This window comes from Berghia stephanieae, chromosome 2, assembly GCF_034508935.2.
Source record: "Berghia stephanieae isolate SIO BIC M18660-M18661 chromosome 2, UCSD_Bste_1.3, whole genome shotgun sequence".
NCBI lineage: Eukaryota > Metazoa > Mollusca > Gastropoda > Nudibranchia > Aeolidiidae > Berghia > Berghia stephanieae.
Genome location: NC_088361.1, coordinates 118,316,184 through 118,339,957, shown reverse-complemented (window position 1 = coordinate 118,339,957; position 23,774 = coordinate 118,316,184). Strand labels below are relative to the sequence as shown.

General features: G+C 34.7%; 1 protein-coding gene across 1 annotated transcript in view; it reads left to right on the top strand.

Moving 5' to 3' along the window:
* LOC144966395 (ubiquilin-1-like) overlaps window positions 1-22,426 on the top strand; it is a 31,416-nt gene extending 8,990 nt beyond the window's left edge. Inside the window, exons 3-14 of the mRNA XM_078902796.1 lie at window positions 6,325-6,381; window positions 7,246-7,368; window positions 7,798-7,923; window positions 8,207-8,335; window positions 9,277-9,394; window positions 11,118-11,258; window positions 13,323-13,462; window positions 16,107-16,190; window positions 16,655-16,770; window positions 17,195-17,435; window positions 18,304-18,388; window positions 19,548-22,426. Coding sequence (XP_078758922.1) covers window positions 6,325-6,381; window positions 7,246-7,368; window positions 7,798-7,923; window positions 8,207-8,335; window positions 9,277-9,394; window positions 11,118-11,258; window positions 13,323-13,462; window positions 16,107-16,190; window positions 16,655-16,770; window positions 17,195-17,435; window positions 18,304-18,388; window positions 19,548-19,609 — 1,422 coding nt within the window. The 3' untranslated portion in view covers window positions 19,610-22,426. The remainder of the gene's footprint in view (window positions 1-6,324; window positions 6,382-7,245; window positions 7,369-7,797; window positions 7,924-8,206; window positions 8,336-9,276; window positions 9,395-11,117; window positions 11,259-13,322; window positions 13,463-16,106; window positions 16,191-16,654; window positions 16,771-17,194; window positions 17,436-18,303; window positions 18,389-19,547) is intronic.
* Window positions 22,427-23,774: the final 1,348 nt, after the last annotated feature.

Below are 23,774 nucleotides of genomic sequence, written 5' to 3'. Positions count from 1 at the left end.
TATGTTATCTTTGGTTGTATTTATCTATCAATTTGTATGTCTGTATGTCTCTATATATCTATCTATCTATGTATTTATCTATCTATCTATCTATTTATGTCTCTATATTTTTTTCATTATTATTTTCTCTTTATCTTCAACTCCCACTTCTCCGCCTCTTCCTCCTTATTCTTCTTTTCATCCATCTTTAGATGTTACTGATTCCCGGAATTGATAAATGAGAGAGAGAGAGAAGGAAACATACACATACACAGAGGGAGAGAGAGAGAGATAAGGAAACACACAGAGAGAGATAGATAGAGAGAGAGAGAGAGAGAGAGAGAGATAGAAAGAGAGCGCGAGAGATAGGGGTGGTTTTAGTCCCAGGGCCTGATCGTTGTTGGGACAGGTATATGGTACTACGTCTCTCTCTCTCTCTCTCTCTCTCTCTCTCTCTCTCTCTCTCTCTCTCTCTCTCTCTCTCTCTCTCTCTCTCTCTCCATCATCCGCTTTTCTATCTATCTATCTATCTATCTATCTATGTCTATGAATCTATATTTCTCTTTATGTTTCACCTTTTCATCAATTCACCCATCTTTTCCTTCATACATACATCCATCCATCTGCCTACCGAAAAAATCAATCGATCTACCTTCATATCTATGTTTAAATTTATTATGTATCTATCTATTCATCCACACAATTCATTTGTTTTCTTATTCCTCTCTTTATTGTTCTCATCCACAACAATATCTTCATAGCTCTCTCTCTCTCTCTCCCTCCCTCTCTCTGTGTCTCTCTCTCTCTTTGATAGTATTTCGTACGTGTATTCTCCGTCATATCAAATCAAATAATCCTCTCTCTCTCTCCCTCTCTCTGTGTCTCTCTCTCTTTAATAGTATTTCGAACGTGTATTCTCCGTCATATCAAATCAAATAATCCTCTCTCTCTCTCTCTCTCTCTCTCTCTCTCTCTCTCTCTCTCTCTCTCTCTCTCTCTCTCTCACTCACTTTCGACCTCCCTCCATGCTTTTCCCCGTCTATTTTTCTCACAATAAAATGGGAGAGACAGACACACACACACACACACACACACAGAGAGAGAGAGAGAGAGGAACCAACATAGACTGCGGACAGAGAGATAGGTAGAGAACAAAAACTAAGTCTGAAAAATGCCATTATTGACGTTCAGTTTCCAGACACCAGCTATTTAGTATATTGACCATTAATTACTCATGATAAGTCAATAAAAACCCAGTCATCCGCATATTCAAGTCAAGAGGAGATGAGAGGTTTGGGAGAAGAGGAGGGCAAGATAGACAAAGCCAATAAATAGTGCACGCTACATTTGATCCGTCATTGCCTAATTTATGATTGCCATTGCGTCAATTAGTGAATGTGTGTGTGTGTGAGAGAGAGAGAGAGACAGAGAGTGAGAGAGAGAGGTTGGGGGTGGGGGGGGGGGCAGTGGAAGGAGATTAATTTTTTAATTACCCAAACAAATCACAATGAATGTAGTTCATTACTCACTAGTTCAATTCGTATTGAGAATGTATGATGTTGCGTTGGGAAGAGAGGTGGAAGTGGAAGGGGGGGGGGGGTTGGGGGTGTTTTCTGTTCAAAAGTGTGTGTTACAAGGTTCATGTACACAAAAGTTTCGGATTTTATTTGGTCAAGACTCACCATTTCTGTAGTTAGTGTAATCCGTGTTCCATCACAAATAATGAATTAATTTCACTTGAATCGTTCTATTTTCTATGACTCTCACTATGACTATGATTAGTTCTGACTCAGGGAGGTTATAGTAATATTATTATTATGCTTTGGTTATGCGACATGTATTTCTATATATATTTTTATTTGATCCTGTAATTTTAACTCACTTCAAGAACATGTAACATGTTAGGAATCAAAGTCAAAACATATTGATGTGATAATGACTACCATAAGCACAGTTGCACATCGTGTAATCCACTGAAATCTATCGATTATAACAATTCGATTTAAAAACGAATGATACACAACCGCTTGCTTTGGAAGTTTACAAACTAAAGAGGCAAACATGCAGATTGTTTTATACTTAAACTTCTGTTCTCACAAACAGGGATGCCAGATGGCCAGAGTTCTTCGAAGCCAATTTAGACTGCAAAAGTGACCAAATAGAACCCACGTAGCCAAACACTTCAAACACTTTGACCTCCTTAAAAGACATCGATTTTGATTTTTTTTAATGGACTAACCAAGGAAAAGACTTGTTTTTATTTTTTAAAAAGAAAGTTTTAATTTATAATATATACGCGATTCTCTGTGTGTCAATTTTGATCATACATGTGGCCATCTGGCAGCACTACCCACACACACCAACTATGACTTAACTTCTTGACACTTCTTCCTAGCAAAATAGCAGTATTCTACTAGTTGCCTTTCCTTTTCAAGCTGCAACTTGTGGATATGGGTGAAATTTGACCGTTTTTGTGTGGGAAAAATTATCTTCGTAGTAAATAGCAGTATCTTGACCGTATCCATTACTTTAAAGACAGCATAGTCGGGAGAACGGTCGTCTTACTGGTGAGCCGGTCAGTAAAGGAATTTCTTTGATGACGTAAAAGTGACATCACTTCCCCACCCGATGGGGAAAGACGAGAAAGGAATGCCTTTGATTGTCACCGACATCTGCATATCATTACAGCCTGACGACAGGGGTACTGTTATATAGAGAAAAAAACGAAAGGCCCCGTAGAATGTATCGAGCTTTGGCTGTGAGCAGACCAGTACTATCAGTAGACAATGGTTGAGGTACATTCATGTTTTTACTCGTCATTACCTATTTTCTTTCATACCATACACCATAATCTAACTGAAAAATTGATGCCAAGTGTTTGTTTCATTAATAAATAGAGGTGCCTAAATGAGTCAATAAAATGGAGATAAAGATAAAGGGAGTAAATCTGACTCATGAATGAACAACACAAAACAAACGACGTTTCGGCCCTTGGCCTTTATCAAGTAAACACAGAATACATATATTTAAATATATATTGTTTCATTCCCCGTCAATCTGGATTTTGTTAGCTGTGTAGAAAAATTAAAGATGTAATATTTTAAGCAGTTGTCACAGTACATTGTATGGATTGGAGTCCTAGAATTCCTTATGGGCTAGTATTAGCACTTGTCTTCTGTCCCCTTTTACATAGTGGCCAACTGGTCTGATAAAATTGGGACAGTCTCAAGGGTTCATGCGGCCTCCTTACATTCAAGGACTCCTTGAAAACTCCTTGATTTTGATATTACTGAGGAAACCTCCTTGATAAATCTTTGAATTTTACGAATCTCCACTACTATAACAACACCATCGTTCACCACTACCCACATGAATACAACCATTTCCACATTGTCATTACCACCACCACTATATCATCATCATCGCTACAACCACCACCGCCACCACATCATTATCGTCACTACTACCACCAATACCAGCACGTCATAATCACTACTACCACCTCCACCACATCATCATCATTATCACTACCACCACCACAATATCAGCAGCATTACAACCATCACTACCATATCATCTTCATAACCTTCCTTACAATAATCACAAGTACATCATAATGATCACTACCACCATCACATCAACATTTCTAACGCCACTACATCTACCACCAACACATCACCATCCCTGCTCCACTACTACAACCACCACCACATCACCATCCCTAACACTGGGTTCTTGCGGCCTTCTTAAATTCAGGGACTCCTTGAAAACTCATTGATTCTTATATTACTCCATCAGTCTCCTTGGAAACTCCTTGATTTTAATATTTCCCCATCAGTCTCCTTGAAAACGCCTTGGATTTTGATTCAAGGAAAAAAACTAGTTGAAACATTGAATTTCGCGAGATTGTTTTAGAAAATTGGAGGGTATGTCAAAAATACATCATCATTACTACAACGACGGTCACATAATCTTCACTGCTTGCTTTATTATATACACACTAATACCATCACTCCTACAAACAGTACCATATCATCATCACTACCAACACCATTACAACCACCAAATCATCATCACTACCAACACCACCACAACCAACACCATATGGGCATCTCCGCCAATAATACTACAACCACCACGATGTCATCATCCCGACCACCTCTTTCTTACTCTTTCATTCTCTCTCTCTCTCTCTCTCTTTCTTTCTCTCTCTCTCTCTCTCTCTCTCTCTCTCTCTCTCTCTCTCTCTCTCTCTCTCTCTCTCTCTCTCTCTCTCTCTCAAACACACACACACACACAAATCAATAAAGCACATCCAGTTCATTAGCCTCGATTTGTTTTTACTTTTCACCTTCCTGTACTTACCAATGATAGATCATCACAAACACTTTGACCTCAGACTCTCTCTCTCTCTCTCTCTCTCTCTCTCTCTCTCTCTCTCTCTCTCTCTCTCTCTCTCTCTCTCTCTCTCTCTCTCTCTCTTTCTCTCTCTCTATCTATCTATCTATATATCTATCTACCTATTAGTCTCTCATTCTTTCTTCAAACACCCAATCGTGAGTGTGCACACAGTAAACACTCAGATCTTGAAAATTCTGGGGAGGAAATAGCTGACAATATGGCAGAGTATTTGAATTGAATACTATGAAATTTATTGTTCAATCAAATGCATTGATATCTTCAGCTAAGTTAAAGGAAGGTGAACTTTAGGCCCTTACACTGCTGTGTGGAAGCAGCAGTTAAGGAGTTGAGGTGTCCCCACTAGCAGATAAACTCAATTGTCGAAGGGATAATTCGTTTCTTTACTCCTTGAATTAAAAAAAATTCATCTTGAAAACTCCGTGAATTTCAAACTGGAACTGCTGTAGGAACCCTGTGTTCCGATTTGGCACTCTGAGTAAAATTTATAAAAAATTAAAATAGGACTGTTCATATGTAGGAAAATGACCCTTGTATGTCCAAGGATTATACTTTTTTTGACTAGCAAATTAAGTGAAGGAACAGAAACGCTCTAAATCTAGATTGTATTATAGAATAGTCCAAACGTAATGCTGTTTTGAGTCATGAAGGTATTGTGCATTAGAGTGTCCAGGTTTAGCTATTTGAAAAGTTGGGCGCTATTCTTTTATATTTCTTGCACCTTTTTTTGTCCTTGTTCTGAAATGAGTTCTTTTAAATTTGCCCTGCCTCTTGTGTTTTGCTGAGAGGGAAACATGTGGATGCATTTTCCTGAGGGATATATTTTATCTTTTCAGTGATGTCTCTACAGGATATTAGTGTCAGTTATGCTGTGTTATCAGCCCTGTCTGCCTGATTTAATGAGAATATTCTGATTTTTTAATAGTTTTACGCCAACCAGTATGATTTCTCATATTTTAATACAAAATATGATAGTATAGTAATAACATGGTGATATTGACTAATATATGATAAATGTAAAAAGTCAGAGTTTGTCACAAAAAAGGCAAAAAAAAGTATAAAATTGGAATAGTTCAGGGTCATTAAATATCTTCTCCACCCAGATGAGAATTTGAGAAGTCAGACTGATGATTGTCACAGGAATTGCAAGATTTTCCTTCTCTCTTCTGGTTTGATAAGTCTTCATGAATTGAGTGAATGCTAGATTAGAACTTTTGGACTGTTGCACGTGTTAAAAATATGATTTTGATATTGGGGAAAATATGATAAATCTTTCTAGATGGTTGAGGTTGGTTGGGAATTTGGAAGTCTGAATGAAGTCTTACCCAATTCTTTTTTCGTGCAGGTTTGTTCTTTAAAAAAAAAATGAAATTGTGTTTTGAAATTTAGCTACATTTGAATTCACCCTTCCAGATTCAGATTTTGAAAATAATGCATTTTTGGTTGATACAAATTTTGCTTTTGAAATATGGATTTTTTGTTTTGTTATATTTTTGATTTATGCAGATTTTATAATTGATGCTGTTGGTACATCTAAAATATAGAACTGAGCATTTATATAGTGCAATAACCTCTTGATGTGCTCAAATGGATTTACATTGGATCCCACGCCAACTAAAACACTTATCATATAGTATGAGGTGTAATGACTTTAAGACACTATTACAATTACAATCATTTTTTTTTACAGGGACAATGCATTTATTGACAAGGTATTTTTTTCTTCTTGTGTACGGTAAGAGAATGAAAGTAACGAGCTGTTTTTAAGGGCTCAACCTGGTGCCTCCCAATAACGTGGTTTGTACTAGAGACCTAGAGGTCAGAGAGTTTCATAGCACAAGATCATAGAGCTGTAATTGGATAAACAGCTTTTGTCATCGGTGGTGCTTACTAGAATTTTTATTTATTTATTTATTTTTTCCCCAGACTGTTCAAGACCCACCACCTGCTGCCTCAAATCCTACCACCACACCTCAACCCAATGTACGTATTTAACCAGTTCTTCTCACTTCCTTTCATGATTGATTCCTTCAATTTTTTTGGTTGAAGTCGGTCACAAAATCATATTTATCAATAACTTTGGCAATGTGTCCTTTTTTTTTTTTTTTCAAATTTGACATTGAGACTAGGTCATAATCATCTCCCTAAAATCCTTCCTACAACTACAACCTGAATCCTTACTGAAGTTTCTGAGGTGTCAACTCTTAGTACAAATACACATTCTTTATTATTTTGGAAAGCTCTATTCCCTACAGCAGTGTAAAAAATACATAGGCACTACTGTGTGTAATTCCCACACAGGAAATCACTCTAATATTTCATTTTCATCGGGTGTTATTTAATGCTGCTAATATTCTGCAAACTTTGAGCGTTTTAGGATTTTGCATATCAAGCATTTTCCTCTGATAAAAGGTCAGGTTGCTAAAATCACCATAATTATCATGTCCTGCCATATTTTGACATCTGTGCTCGGTTGCATGAATTTTGATGACACTTTCATTTTTTGTGACGTCATTCTATACTAGGGCTGCCAAGTGTCCTGCATGATGCGGGACAGTCACATATTTAGGACTACAGTCCCGTTGTCCCACATCATCACCTCATGTCTGGGCAGGTGTCCATTGACCTCCCATGGTGGGCAGGAGGTCGTGCTGTGTCTTCTATTCCCTTATATCTGTTTCCAAGTTGCTTTCTGTCTTTGTCTTGGAATGAGATAACTTACTTTTGTCACATATATTTATATATTTATAGTTTTGGGAGTTTGTATGTATTTTTTTTTTATTTATTGGTTTGGTGAATACACATTTTCTATTAATTTTTTTCTTTCTCTTCCTCTCTCTTTTTCAGAGTGGACCAGATGTGTCACAGACCCCATTCAATTTAGGAGGTATAGGAGGTCTTGGTGGTATGAGTGGTCTTGGCATGGGATCAGCAAATTTTATGGAAATGCAACAACGCATGCAAAGAGAGGTAAAATCTATTAAGGAAGGCTTTTGTGTGTGTGTGATGAACTTGAGATTTAATGCAAAGAGTCTGTTAATTGCTAATTTCGAAGATTAGGTTCCAAAAAAGGATTTTAACTGAAAGGTAACTTATCTTTGGTTCTAGTTTGTGAAGCATGGTTTTATAACTGCTTGCATAGCAAATAGTGAGAACCTTATAGTATTCCAGTTTTATGCTACTGAAATTGGGATCAAATCCATAGACTTGATTGATGGTCCATAAGGACGATTCCTATTTAAAAAAAAAAAAAAGATGTTTTCTAGCTTGGAGGGAATGATTTTTATTGATTAGACTCGGGCTTATAAGTTTCTGGCTTAAACAAAACAACAAAAAAACGAATTTTACTTCAGGTATGGTTGACACCCTCATAATTTTTATGTATATTGTCTCTTTCAGATGGTTAATAATCCTGAAATGATGCGCCAGCTGATGGACAGCCCTTTTGTTCAGTCAATGATGTCCAACCCTGAAATAATGAGAAATTTGCTCATGAATAACCCACAAATGAGGGAACTCATGGATGTTAGTATATATATGTATATATATTATGTTTCCAAAGTTGGTAATTGTTCCAATTTTGATATCAGCTTTAAATAATGATTACATAATACAGTTTGGTATAAGAATAGAGTGTGCCTGCTTGTAATCATGGCTTTGCCAAGTAAACACAAGATATCTGGAAAGCATTACTGTGGAGTCATGTTTTATCTACATAATTTATAATTTGCTCTTCCCTATCTATTCTGAAAGAAAAAAAAAAAAATTAGGGTCTTGACTTTATTTTATGCAATTTTTTTCTTGTCAGAGAAATCCTGAGATCACTCATATGTTGAATAATCCCGAGGTTATGAGACAGACTATGGAACTTGCTAGAAACCCAGCCATGATGCAGGAGCTGATGAGATCTCAAGACAGGGCCTTGAGTAATTTGGAGGTATATATTTATTATATGTTTGAATTTCTGCTGCTTTGAGTAGAATTCATAGATAACAAGAATTAAGTTGCCACTTGATATAGGTGCATCTATAAGCATTTGAAGTTATAATTATCATTATTGTTGTTAAAGTCAAAGCCGGAATATGGAACCCTTCTTTTTCGGAACAGCCGCTAAATTTGAACAATCTGTGACATCATTTTTTCAGTATAATTTCCACTGGTTAATATTAATGCAGGCAGTTAATTGGAACAATTTCAGAGCTTCGTCAAACATTTAAAGAATTTTTTCTTTCCACATAATTAGAAACATGAATATTCCTATTGAAAGGAACAAGAAAGGAGTCGTCCCAAGTCTACTAATGAACAAAAAGTTGATTAATTAACAATGACATTGAGTCTATAAACATCTGTTCCCTTTAATATGTAATATGTTATATTTTAGCTAATTGATAGTCTGGATAAGCAACAAATAATTAATGAGAGTGCGGGTAATGATGCAATATGGGTATGAAGTGACTTTTTAAAAATTGTTGCAGTGCAGGGAATAACTGTTTAAAAGATGAGAACTAAACCCTGTTGACATTAAAAACCAAGACTGAATTTATAAATGCAGTTAATATTAGAGAGGATATGAATGACAGAACACAGTGCCTGAAGGGATTTTGATAAGAAAACAGGAAATACCAAAAAAAAAAAAAGGAGCGTGCCACAGTTGGGATATGCCATAATGAACTAGTACAATATTTGAAAAATGTTTTGTGGAAGATGAGATTAGATTCTAGATGATGTGGGAAAAAATTGAAACATCAAGATATTCTTGCCCCCATTGAACAAGACAGGATTATTGTATTGCTTTCACTTACAGTTGGAATTTTGAGCTGGATGTTAGTCATACTACTTTTGTAATTTTCATCTCTTCTCTTTTAAAAACAATTCCAGAGCATTCCTGGGGGTTTCAATGCACTTCAACGAATGTATAGAGATGTACAAGAACCCATGATGAATGCTGCGCAAGGAGCAAATCCATTTGCTAGTTTGATGAATAATTCTGGGTCAAGTAAGTAATTAACCCATATGTACCATTCATTACCTTGAGAGAAAAAAACATAACAATTTTTCCAGCTTATTCCATTTGAGATAATTTTCTTATTAATTTCAGAACTACAAATGAGCCAAAGTTTATTTTGTGTTTAATTTTTTATTTATTTACCAGTGATGATAATCGTCTGCGGAATATCGGGTTTTCTGCTGATTTTGCTCTGTCAAACTTTTTCCTCTGATTAAAGCTCAGATCAGGTGGTGGATTCGTGAAAAAATTTACCACCATATCTTTTGTCATTGATTGTCGAAAAGGAAGGGGGTGGGGGTAATTGAGTATTATTTGTAAGTAGGTCAAGCGTGGTAGTACAGTTATAGAGTTGTGTTTTAAAAAAAATTATTATAATCAGAAAAAAACACCCATCAGTTAAACTATTACTACTCCAACTACTACTTCTCTCTTTCTCACTTTTCTCTCTCTCTCTCTTTCTCTCTCTCACTCTCTCTCTCTCTCTCTCTCTCTCTCTCTCTCTCTCTCTCTCTCACTCTTTCTATCTCCCTCTCTCTCTTTCTGTTTCTCTATTTCTGTCTTTCCCTTATCCTTTTCACATTTTGCTTCGAGCAGCAACATTTACCTTATCCATATGATATCTCTCTCAACCAATCTTCTATCAATCTTCATATTCTGTACAAACGTCATCTTGTTATGGAGAGATAATATTAATTTATTACAATTATAAAGGGTGCTCAACTTAGTTGAGCGGGTGGTTGGATGGGAGCATCACCCTTGAATCATATACCTATGATGTTCGCATGGGTGTACGATCCGATAGTGATGTCGTTTCTTCTTCTCTTCACTAGCCTATCCTGCTTCTTTGGTTTGTGATTGTATTTTTGACAGGGGATATTTTTTTTTTCTGTAAATCTTCTGCCTGTTTGTTCTTGGTTATTTATAATTTAGCTTATGATATCTTTAGGTTATGATTTTGATTTACATTTGTACTATTTTTGTTAGATTGCTTGTTTTTTTGTTTCAGCGGTCTCTCATATAACCTCAATTGTGTTGGAAGAGACCTAAAGCAACAACAAACAAACAAACAACAACTTAGTTGACTCTTTTTGCCTTTGTTTAAACAGTTTTACAATTTTAATTTATTATACTTGGAGTCCTATTTGTAAGAACCATATCCACTGGGCTACAGTAACAAAGATACAACAAGTAAAATCAAATAATTTCAGGCCTTTTAACTGAAAGTTAATTTAAAATCTCTTGAATGTAAGGTATGTCTTTAAAATCATTTTAAGGAAAGGACAATTCATTAAAACTTTACATTCCCTAAAGTGAATTATACCTCTACTATTGAGATTGGATGTACACAATAGGTGGTAATATAATATACGAAACAATGATTTGGGTTTGACCTACAGACCTATAAATTTTCCTCCTTTTTGACAAATTGCCGTTATCATCACTGATTTACTTTTTTTGAAATACATTTATATTATTTATGTTATACTTAAAGCTTTTAATGATAAGACCAGACTTTGCAAGCATATCTCAATCTTAAAAATGATGGTTATGCAAATTTTGAAAGTAACTTTTGTCAATTACAGTACTCCTTAGTCAATTTTTTAATATTTTAAGGTACTGAAAAGGCGTTTATGTCTCTGTTGTCTTGTGTAGTGCACTTTAAGCTTGTTATATAGTAGATAGTAAAAGAATGTTGCTCATTGTTTCTTAGCTGAGAATACCCAGCAAGGTAGGGAGAACTCTGATCCATTGCCCAACCCATGGGGACCTGCACCTTCTGCTACAACTACAAGAAGTAGTCAGTCGGGAAATACATCAACACCAAGCACAGATTCCTCATCTGGATCAGCTGGTAAGTTTATTTTTGTATTTATTTCTATTTATCTATTGTTAATTTTACATGCATGAATGATAAATCGCAGGCATAACCTGCCAGTTTTTTGTCAAGTCAGAATAGCACTTTGGTGTTTTTCTGTGGAGCAATGTGGGTATTTTCCACAAATAATTTTGGGGAAAACCCTTTGATTAAAATGAATGAAACTTGGTATACCATTAGAAAAGAGGTCAATCTATCATCATGCTGGCATTCGACTTTGTCATATTTATAAAACTGGTAAAGATCGCATACTTTTTGCGATTGTTTCCAATATGAAATGGACTCGTCCAATTTCTAAGAATTGGACTTTTATTCTGTGCATTATGGGCATATTATTTTGTGTTAACCTTGCAGACTTCTAAAAATACTACTACAACCACCACCATATTATTATCACTATCACCATTACTGCAACCACCACCACTACCACCACCATCATCGTCATCACTACCACCATTACGACACCACCACCTCATGATCGTCATCACTGCAACCACCGTGACATCGTCACTATCATCATCACTACTACTACCTCCAATAGATACCATGTCATCATTGTCATAACCACCACTCTGGGTGGGGATCCTGACCTCCCATAGCGGGCAGGGAGGTACATACTGTGTCTTCTGTCCCCTTATATCTGTTTTCCAACATGCTTTCTGTCTTTGTCTTGGAATGAGATTGCTTGGTTTTTTCCTGGCCCTGGTCGGAGTCCTGGCTGGGAGGGAAACAGTCGAATGCATAGTTATTGTTTTGGGAGATGATATGTTATCCTTGTAAATCATCTCTCTGTTATGCACTGTATTATGCTTTCTTTATATTATATATGATTTGTAAAACATTCGAGTGTGTTCCTCTTAGCGGGGGCCTGTGCTTGTGTCTGGATGAGACTTTTAGTGATCTCAAACTAAGTACTTTGATAGAGTGCTTTTGGAATCTACACCTGTTTCTTATTTGAACCAATTCCCCTTTGTCTTCCCTTTTCTTGAATGCTTTATTGTAATTTTAGAACTTTTTACTATCCCATTTTCTTCCTTTTTACTGGCGCTGATATGACCTTTATGTGTTGCAAGCGCCGTAAAACCCTTAGAAACAAAAACAAAACAATCACAACCACCATTACTGCAACCATTACCTCATCATCACTACTAACCCACCAAATTCTACCACCACAGCCACATCATCATTGTTACTACAACCACCATCACTACCACTCGTACTTCAACTATTACATCATCTCTACCACTGCTTCAACGACCACCAATACGTGAACATTATCTCTACCATCACTACTACAACCATCGCTTGTATCCATTTATATGTGAAAAACAAAATTTTGGTAACGAATTGCTCATTATCCTTTATTGAAAAAGAAAAAAAGTATTTGAATGATTCAACCAAGCTCATTGTTTAATATTGTATTATCCCTAATAATTGCTGCTCCATCCCTCTAGACTTTAATCCAAGCCACATCTCTCCTTTTTTAATTTAAAAAAAAAAACAATTTCATCACCAAACTGACAAACTCCCTCTCCAACTTATCATGCACTGTGAGGTACTGCATGCAGACAATGATTGGTGCAAGTACTCAAACTACATACAACACGCTTGGTTACACAGCATTGTGGTATTGTCTGTCAATACTCATAGAAGTGACGTGTGAACGTCACCCAATGCCCTCAGGTGCACACCAGAGATACCTGAGAAGTTAGATGTGCAGTGTTCCCTTTCTTTTCTCTCTGTAAGAAATAAGCGCTCCCTTTTGAATTACAATTATCTAAGCTCACAGTGCACTTAAAAAGGATATTGACATATATTGTGAAATAGTGCAAATTAAAGCAATTTTATATTGTATAAAATGTTAATTTGGTTTTGTGTGGGCTGTTGGGTAAAGGAAATTCAAAATAGGTCAAGAATGCATTGTACTTTTAAGTCATTATTCCATGATTGCTATTCTTTGATTATTTCATTTTTTCTTTCCTCTTTAAAGACTTTCCTTTGTAACTCCCTCTCACTCTCTTCATCTCATGTTTCTTTAAGGAATGTTCAACACACCTGGCATGCAGAGTTTAATGCAACAAATGATGCAGAACCCGCAAATGATGAACAATATGTTGCAAGCACCTTACATGCAAACCATGCTTCAGGGACTTTCCAGCAATCCTGAACTTGCTCAGCAGGTAAGAGGTTTGATGACGGTGTTAGAGAGGTGTAACTTGTCACTTTGGTAGGATTTATTATTTGCTACATGACACAACAGTCGTTGGGTAGCAGGCGGTCAGTTGTTTAATTTTCAACCAAAATTTTCGAAGAAAACATTAGAAAAGTTGTTGATCTTCTTCAGGAATAGATTTCATCCCAAAATGAATCACATATTTTTATTTCAAAGCAGTTTTAAGATGGCAATCATAGAAAAATGGTTGAAATCTCACTTTTTAGGTCGATACTAATATTTCTATTGGAATAAACATTAAAAAAAAAAAAGAAAGAATGCAGATTTTTTTTGTTTGTTGCTAGTGGCAAGTCTGCAATAATTTTAGAACTTAATTTTCCATGCAATGTTGAGTCATATGGTTGAACATCAAGTCTCAGTACAACACCTGTATAGGTTTAGAGAGCTTCATTCTTGTAGAGTACAGCTAATATCCGCACTTGAATCAATCTTTAAATCACTAGAAAAAGGAAAAGACAAAGTGATCAATCTTTTTTTTTTTCACCATGAAGTAATAAACTTCTAAAGAAACAGCTACACAATGCTGTGTTCAAAGACTACTCTGTTTGCTTAAAATATGGAGATAAAGAATTTGCTTCTACAAAAAAAGCTGGTAATCGTAGTTGAAGTGTGGTGTGAGCATTCCACGAGTGGGGGCCCATGATTCTACTAGTCTTGTCTCAAAAGCATCATCAGACACAATGAAAATATATGTTGTTATTGTCACCTGTTTGGCAAAAGTCATGGGAATTCCTGTGATGATTTCATTACAGATATGCCAATGTAAATTCTCTTGAAATGGGAGTAGGATTTCCTACACAAAATTAAGAAAAAAATTCTTGTTGTCCTGGTGTCTTCTCATTACCGTTTCTTGATCCCCAAGCTCCAGTTTTTGCATGTTTCTTCAAAACTGTTGATTGTAAAAGAATAGGGGTGCTCATTTACAAATCCAATTCTCATAATAATTAGTCTTTGTACGTTCAATCAATTTTTAAAGGCATAGCTTGCAAAATAAACATTTTGCGATGTAATTGAATATGTGCCATTAAGTAGTTTTCTAGTGCCTTGCTTCTCTTTTATATGAGAGTGGAATTGCCTATCAAATCATACCATAGATAGCTTTAATTTGACTCTCAGTTCTAAAATGTTCTTCTCTATACTCATTTGTGACCCTGTCACTAAACAGTGTTATGTCAGAGTGGTTTAGATTAAAATGTTTTCTATACTCATTTGTGACCCATTTTCATTAAACAGTCAGGTGGTTTAGTTGCTAAAACTTGAATTTATAGTCAAGATTATGGGGCTTGCAGAGGCCCCTACCATTCTGTTTTTGCGTAATCATTCTTCTTTTTCAAAGGGAATTCCATGATTCCGCCCATTACTGTAACATTCTTCATATTACTATTTATATAGAAGGAGATCATGCTGTCAAGAGAATATAATTTGCAACAAGCTAAATTTTTAAAGAGTTCCTGTTAGGATGGCTAAGAGTGCTAACACTGAGAACTTGGATGCCATAAGCAATAATTGTGATATTGCCTTTTTTCATATTGTGAATAGAATAGCATCTTTCTTCGTTTTTTAATTATTAATGGCATTGTTAAAAAAATATATATTGTATTAATATTATAGATGTTTTAGTTTAGTTTTACTATTACTTTTATTTTTATTTCATTTACTATATTGCTTTATAAAATTATGTAAAAAATATATTTTTATTTATTCTTAAAATTCACGTTTGTAAAACCAAATTCCTTTTTTTTTGGTATCTTGATTCCTCCTTCTGACTTCTTTGTGTAGGGGCCTCTGGATGCAGGGTATGTTTTTGTTTTATTGAGAAGAATAAATATAATTTCTCAAAGTGACAAAAACTAAAATTTAACATTTCCAATCCTCTAAACTTTAAAGTCCCCTTTTGGCTACATGGATCACATTTACTCTTGTCATTGTGAACACAAACTTGTAGCCATAGATCTGTAGGCCTTTTGCTTCTATACAATTCTGATTCAAAGTTCTACATTCTCTTTATGTACAAACTCTTGATGCTGACAAACACAAGAAATGAATCTTTGATAATAAATTGTTTTGATCTAATCAAGAACGATCTAGATGTGGGTGGTTGGATGGGAGCATCACCCTTGAATCATATACCTATGATGTTCGCATGGGTGTACGATCCGATAGTGATGTCGTTTCTTCTTCTCTTTACTAGCCTATCCTGCTTCTTTGGTTTGTGATTGTATTTTTGACAGGGGATATTTTTTTTCCTGTAATTCCTCTGCCTGTTTGTTCTTGGTTATTTATAATTTAGCTTATGATATCTTTAGGTTATGCTTTTGATTGACATTTGTACTATTTTTGTTAGATTGCTTGTTTTTTTTGTTCAGCGGTCTCTCATATAACCTCAATTGTGTTGGAAGAGACCTAAAGCAACAAACAAACAAAAAAAAGAACGATCTAGATGTGAATTGTAATTTTTTTAAAGTACCAAGAATGACATTTTTTTTCTTCTTCGCTTTCTCCAGATCATTTCTTTATTAGACAATTCCTTTCTTAATGGTATATATTTCTTTCTTTCTCTCTTCCTCACCCCTTCCTGCTTCTCCGATCAGATTATTGGACAGAATCCTCTGTTTTCTAACAACCCACAAATGCAAGCAAATTTATCAACAATGTTACCAACACTTTTACAACAGGTATGCCATTCTAGATTGTTTCCAGTTACAGCTCATATTAGAATGAAAATAATAAATAAAATAAATTATTTTAACTTGGCACCGTTTGGTGCAATGGAAAAGACTACTGCAGTGCTACACTGCCCCTTTAACAATTAAAAATTTTGTGTTTTGATTTGATACCAATTTTTAAACCACTTTTTGATTCAGGGGTGACATAAGTGGAATCACACAGTATTTTTCCTTTATGATATAGACCATGTACGAGAGCCTGTGATAGTTCACTTCTCATTGAGATTATTAATACTGCATTTTTCTCTCTTCTTTAAAAAACGAATTCTTCAATGCATTATTAGAGTTATGAAAATTTTAAACTCCAGTTTGTTTATTTCACGATTTAATCAAGCTATGCATAGATCATAGTTGTTTATTTTTCAATTCATGCGGATATTGGAGATGTCTTTCTCTCATTTTGTAATCAACAGATGCAGAATCCAGAAATGCAAAATGTGATGACCAACCCAAGGGCTATGGAAGCCTTGATGCGTATTCAGTCAGGTCTAAGTCAACTTCAACAAGAATCACCTGGAATGTTCTCCTCGTAAGTATCTTTTTATATGACATAAGCACCGTTATTTTACTAAAATTGTATCTACGTCTGTGAAAGATTTGATGAAATTTAACAGAGTACTGCCGAGTTGTTATATTTCAAAGTATATTATGATGTGTATACAATTATGCAGAAGTTTTAGAACTGAAAATCAAATAAGATAAATGTTATATTAAATGCATTATATCAAGCTTTTAAAGAATATATCTAAGATATAACATTTATTTCTACTTAAATTGGTAAACTGATATTATACTGTTAGAATCACCATATTTGCTTTCACGTGGGAGTTATTTCTGAAGATTAAGAATAGTTCCTTTGTTATCTCTTGTTTATATAATAATATTTGATTTATGATAAATGCATTAGTAGAGTTATGAAAAAGAAAAAAATGAATTTCAAATATTTCTGATAGGCTTTCTGGAGTAAATGTCACACAAAATACTACAAGTTCAGCCACACCAGGGACTGACTCCCCTTCCACCACCACATCTACAACAACATCAACAAGTACCAGTTCTAGCACCACTACCAGTAGCAGCACTCCTGGCATTACTACTGCCGGGGGTCCACTTGGCCAGGGACAGCAGAGCAATCCTGAGGCCTTCTCAACAATGATGAGCCAGATGATGCAAATGATGGTCAGTGGCCAAAATGTGAGTATATGAAAGGAAGATGGTTCCATCAGCTTCTCATAGAAATAGAAATTTAAGATTGCTTGTTACATTTTTCCTCTCTTCAGCCCTTTGGTGCAGCACCTTAAGGTGTCATCTTGGATGTATGCCAGTAGGATCTATGGTTAATTGAAATATCCACTTGACCGCCTCACTCTCTTGTTACATCGAATGTATTGGACTAGCTCCTTTAAATTTAAAGTCCTGGTAAAAGAAAATCTTCAGTTAGATGAAGATCATAAAAAACGACAAATTTTTATAAGAGGCTTTTAGTCAACATTATGCTTTCTAATCTTTTATACAGCTTGGCATAGCACTGTTTAGAATTCATTGTCTTGTCTAACAGGGATGTTCTCCTCATTTACTTATTTATCCCTCTTGAGTTCAGTATGAGTGGGAATGAAGCAAATTTGTTTGATCTTTCTTTGAGTTAAATAACAGAGTTAAATATCCTAAAAAAAATATTTCAGCTTGCCTATAATTAATTTCAACAATTCTGACACCCCCTCCCCCCTTCAGTAATATCTGATATCTGCACAACGTCATAAAGCATCCCATATAGATAAATCAACACATTTCAAAACAAATTTGGCCTCATTTTGTTTTGTTTTTGTTTTTATTTTCTCTATAGATTGGAATTTTTTAAAACCAAAATTTTAAGTGAAATTGGTGTCAAAAAGTGTACATTCTATCTGATTTGTTTAATGTTGGGATGTTCATGGAAATCATGTTGCTAGCTAGCATGAACTGACCTCATGATTATAGTCTACCATTTATTTAGAACTTAAAATGCATGTTTATTATTTTCAATTCATATTTGTTTTAGAAGATTTACACATTTTGATTTCAGAATCAACCTCCCGAGCAGAGATTTGCATCCCAGCTTGAAACACTAGCTAGCATGGGATTTGTGGATAGAGATGCAAATATTAGAGGTGAATATCTAATGACAACTTACCAGTATTTTTAATGTTTGTGATATTTTTCTTCGTCTGGTTATTGTAGCATTAGAAAGATGGGTAATTTCACCAATCATTGATTCCTGAAGTAGTTGGAGACCGCCATTGCCTTTCGGAAGAATTGAAACCAAATAGTTGAATACTTGGTCATAATCTAACAACACATTTACTGCAAATTAATTTTTAAAAAAAATAATTCAGGCCTTCTTTAGCTTTCTTCTTTGAAAAAAGAATAAACAAGCCCTTAACCGCGGCCCCAAATTAAAAAAAGAAATTAAATAACTTAAACTTAGCTTTTATGCAATATGTTACTTTACATTAATCCAAATGATTTATCTTCATTTCCTGCCCCCCCCCCCCCCCCCCCCCCCCCTTCCTGTTGAAGAGTGTTTTATATATAAAATTGCCATGTTGTATTTTAAATGTACAACGCTGGAAACCGTCAATAAACCAGGAATAATAAGATATGGAGAACTATCATTTTATAGTTTGGAATTTTTTTCTCGAAAGCTTTAAATATGCACCAAATATCAATCTTTAAAAATTTAGATTGAAATGTGATTTATGTTATTAGAAATGTCTTGCATAGAACCTTTAGTGTGTTATTTGCATGTGTCAATTGATAATGTGTGTATTATTAGAATTATTGTTGCAATATCATAGTATTATTGTTAATGTGAAGCGCATTAAGTATGATACCGTCATGGTTATGTGCTATACAAGTGCCATATATTATCATTATTATTTGCTCTTATACATAGTTTATGACTCCTCAAATTCATAAAATCCAGTTGCTGCAAGCCTGGAGCATCATTGGGATTTATTTGCTATGATTTTATAGAATGATGTACTGAATAAAAGACAAAATTTGCTTACTTAGCTGAGATTGATGCTGTAGGTCTTGAATGCATCGAGATTAACAATACTGAGTAATGTCTTAAGTGTTTATATATTCAAGATCTCTGGAAGTGTCATTTTTTCTTTCTTTCATTTTTTCTTTTTTTTTTTTTTTTTTGGGTGCTTGATTTCTGTAAAAAGTATGTATTTATGTACTTCATAGCCAGTAAATATTTTTTCCCTAAAATATTTTCAACATTATGATTTATGTGTACCTCATTTTTTCCCTGTCTATCAGCTCTGACGGCGACTTTTGGTGATGTTAATGCGGCCATAGACAGATTATTACAGCAAAGGTGATGTCCGCATATTGGTGCTATGATTGTGATTACCATCTGAAGATTTTGTTACTGAAACAATTCTTATTCATAAATGTCTTCTACTTTTGTGTCCTAATTTATTTATTTAAGGTCTATATTACAAAAAGATTTATTTTTCTTTCTAGCAAATTTGATGTTTTACTGTTTTGAGTGTTTTTCTTGTATGTCAATCAATTTGTATTGGTTGTACAAAAAGGGGTCGACAACTCTTGCTGCCACAGTGGTTTCCATGATAGTGCCTGTGGATTTGATTTTTTTTCACATAAAAAATCTGCCAAGGTAAATTTGGTTCCAACTGCAAAGCTAAGCATCCATAATTAGATATAAAGAATTTGGAAAGAAAAATTGTATGCTAGAGTACACATATTTGGGTTTAGTTGATTTATTCTTTATTTACAATGAAAATTTGCTAGTTTTGGTCCTGTGATAATCAATAAATAAAAATCAATTCATCAGGTCAGTGTGAAACTATTTTTTTTTTTCTGTCATTCATCTGAGTCCCCAATATTTCTTTTTAAAATTTGCCTCTTGCCTAATTATAAATTATTTGCTGCTGAGGACTCTCCGACCCAGCTCTTTTTATTCGTACTGCATGTCATATCTTATCCAATTAAATCCTCTGATAAGAATGAATAGATGGTCAAATCGTTATTTTTTTTTTTTAGTGTATTTTTCACTTATTTAGCTGATTTATACACAATGCATATGCATATAGGGTGACAAGTTTTATTTTGGTGGGGTCAATAGGTGGCAACATTTACAGAATGAAGATGTTGACTGTTATCTGTAACCTGTTCATAAACTTAGATTCATCTTATTGGTTCCATAATGTTTATGAGAAAAATGTCACTTTTGTGACTGTTATAGAAGCAGCTATAACAAATTGCATGAAAGTCATGAAATATAATTTGTGTGTACCAGAATAATGTTTTCTGAATCTCAGAAAATTAAAGAAGTTATGTAAATGATTCTATGGTGGTGAAACCTCGTTGTCAAATACCCAGAGACTTTTGGACTTTAAGTGCATTTCTTTTGTAGCCCTGTTCCTTTAATGCATATTTACTGCCAGACACTTAAGTGGAAACTACTGTATATATTACCCCTGCAATTGCAATTTTACCAATATTTTTCTTTCTTTCATATACACTGAAACAACGTAGACACTCAAATCAAAACTACCCGTAATTGAAAGATTATTATGTGAATAAGGACCATTCTCTTTTCACCAACAGGATTTTTGTTGAAGGAATAGTTGAAATGGTTGCACATCCAGTGATAAATGTTTTATCTGTTGTATTCTGAAAAAGATATCTTGTTTTTTTGTTTTTTTTTTATATTGTGATATGATCACCCAATATGTGGTTATGTTAGTTGTTACTAAATAGAGGAGATAAAATGGCAAACTTAAGTCATATTGTATCAAGAGAATGATTTTATTTTCACTCTCTCTTCCTTCTAGGTGGACTAATATTTTGCACTCATTTCACTTGTGTATCTCACTGTTATTACATGTTTCGTATGAATTCTGAAAATGACTGTTTGTCAATAGAAGTTTTCATTGATGATATTCAAATATAAACGCTGACATAAGATCCAATCCAAGCCAACCATGTTTCAGCCTCATTATTGAACACTTGTGTTTTGGGGGAAGGTGTCAGCTTATTATTATTGCAAATGATAATTATACATGAACCTGTCTTAAAAAGAAATAAAATTAGTGGTTATAAATGCTTACGATGAAAATCAATCAATTATCAATCTCATTATTTTCACATATGGTTGACCTGTTTGTCATACATGTTCAGTTGACATCCGACTTAGTTTAAATACAGGTTTTGGGATAGGTGCTTTTAATAGGTCAAAACAATCTCATAGTATTTTGAATGTTTTCAAAAACAAAAGGGTTAAATTTCAAAGTATACTTTTTAAATTCCTGTTGAATATTGAATAACTTGAGAAATGTCTTTGTTAATTGATAATGAATGTGATATGTATCATGAATTGCTTATCAAATTGTTTTATCTTTAATCTATTCTTCATTTTATTTCTCCTTTCCATCTCTCTGTATACCTGCCACCTTTGCATATAAAACATGTAAACATATTTGAGGGACATTGAATCCGGATTTTTTTCCTAAGCTTCTGATTTTGTACCTATATTGATGACTTTTTTTTTCTCAAAGTAACAAAGCAATGGGTTATATCAAATTGATAGGAGTGAAATTCTTTTTTTAATTGGGGCTAGGTCTGCATCCCTTGATTTATAACTATTTTCTCTCTCCACCTTTTTACATCCATCATGTCTTAGAACTTGACCCAAAAAAAACAATATAACAAACACAACAGTATGTTTTGGATTGTGTTATAATACATTGGATTGTCATTGCTAAGTGGACAACCTCACTTATTTTGTCCATTTATCTCAGTTTTAAGAATGAGTGACTTGTAATATCGAGTTATTGTGTGCTCACAACCCAAATTTCAAAATTGGAATCCATATAATCTGGATATTACTGTTTGAAAGAAAGTTATGAAAGTTAATGTACTGAATGAGCATCTGGCTAGTAACTAATTGGAAGATCAAATTTCTTTTGAACTATTTTATTGTTTTGATCTTTTATCATGTTATTTTAAGAATGTATTGAATTTCATGACTGTTTCCTCCGTATATTGTGTTTCTTATGTTTTATTCTGGTTCAGTGACAATTCATGATTTATGAACTTTTTTGTTTTTGTTTGTACTCTTGTCTTGTACTGCAATAAAGCTTCTTTGTTCAATAAATGATATTAACATGAAACATGTTTTAAGTCTTAATCTCTGGGTGGGGTTCCTGACGGGCAGGGAGGTACTTGCTGTGTACCCCCTGTATCTGTTTTCCAATAGCTTTCTGTCTTTGTCTTGGTTTTGTCCTGACCCTGACCGGAGTCCTTGGCTGGGATGGAAACAATCGAATGTATATAATTTTTAGGATATGATATTTTTTGTCTTGTAAATCATCTCTCTGTTATGCGTTGTATTCATTTATATATATATATATATATATATATATAATTATTTGTAAACATTTGAGTGTATTCCTCTTAGTGGGGACACGTGCTTGTGTCTGGATGAGACTTTTAGGTGATCCCAATTAAGTACTATGATAGTGTGATCTTGGAATCTACATCTGTTCCTATTTGAACAAATTCCCCTTTGTCTTACCTTTTCTCGAGTGCTTTTAATGTAATTCTAGAACTTTTTACTATCCCATTTTCTTCCTTTTTACTGGCGTTGAAAGTCTAAATCGATTTTGTTTAATCTTCGAGCAGTGAAGTCATGCAACATTCAACCAGGGTAAGGAATCTGTACTGTAGAGATGCCAAAACTGGTTTAACTGAAAAGGAAAATTCAGTCTGGAGCAAAAAATTCTGGGTAACGTCAGTCAAATTCCGGTGAGGCCTCGTGCCAAGGAAAGACTTCACCACTTCCAGGGTCTGGATAGGGTTTCAGTTCCTCCCAGAGTGAGCAGGGAGGTCACTTTCTGTGTGTCTTCTGTCCCCTCTTTTTATGTTTTTCAACTTGCTTCCAGTCTTTGTTTTGGAATGAGATTACTTGGTTTTAACCTGGGCCTGGCCGTGGATTTTGGCTGGGAGGGAAAGTCAGATGAATATTAATAGTTTTGGGAGATACTTTTTCTTTGTAAATCGTGTTATGTATTGTTATATATTTTATCTTGAACATATGATTTGTCACTGGGTGGGGCTCCTGACTTCCCATAGTGGGCAAGGAGGCACTTACTGTGTCTTCTATCCCCTTATATCTGTTTTCCAACATGCTTTCTGTCTTTGTCTTGGGATGAGATTACTTGGTTGTGTCCTGGCTGGATACCCTAGATAGGAGGGAAACAGTCAAATGTATAGTTTTGGGTGATGATATTTTTTGTCTTGTAAATCATCTCACTGTTATGCATTGCATTGGATTATGTTTTGTATAGTACATATTATATATTATTTGTTAACATTTGAGTGTATTCCTCTTAGTGGGGACCTGTACTTGTGTCTGGATGAGACTTTTAGTGTTAGGCGTGATCTCAAACTAAGTACGGTCGACTCCGCTTAATCGCACATCTTCAGGAGTTCAGGTTAGTGTGTCAATTAAGCGGAGAA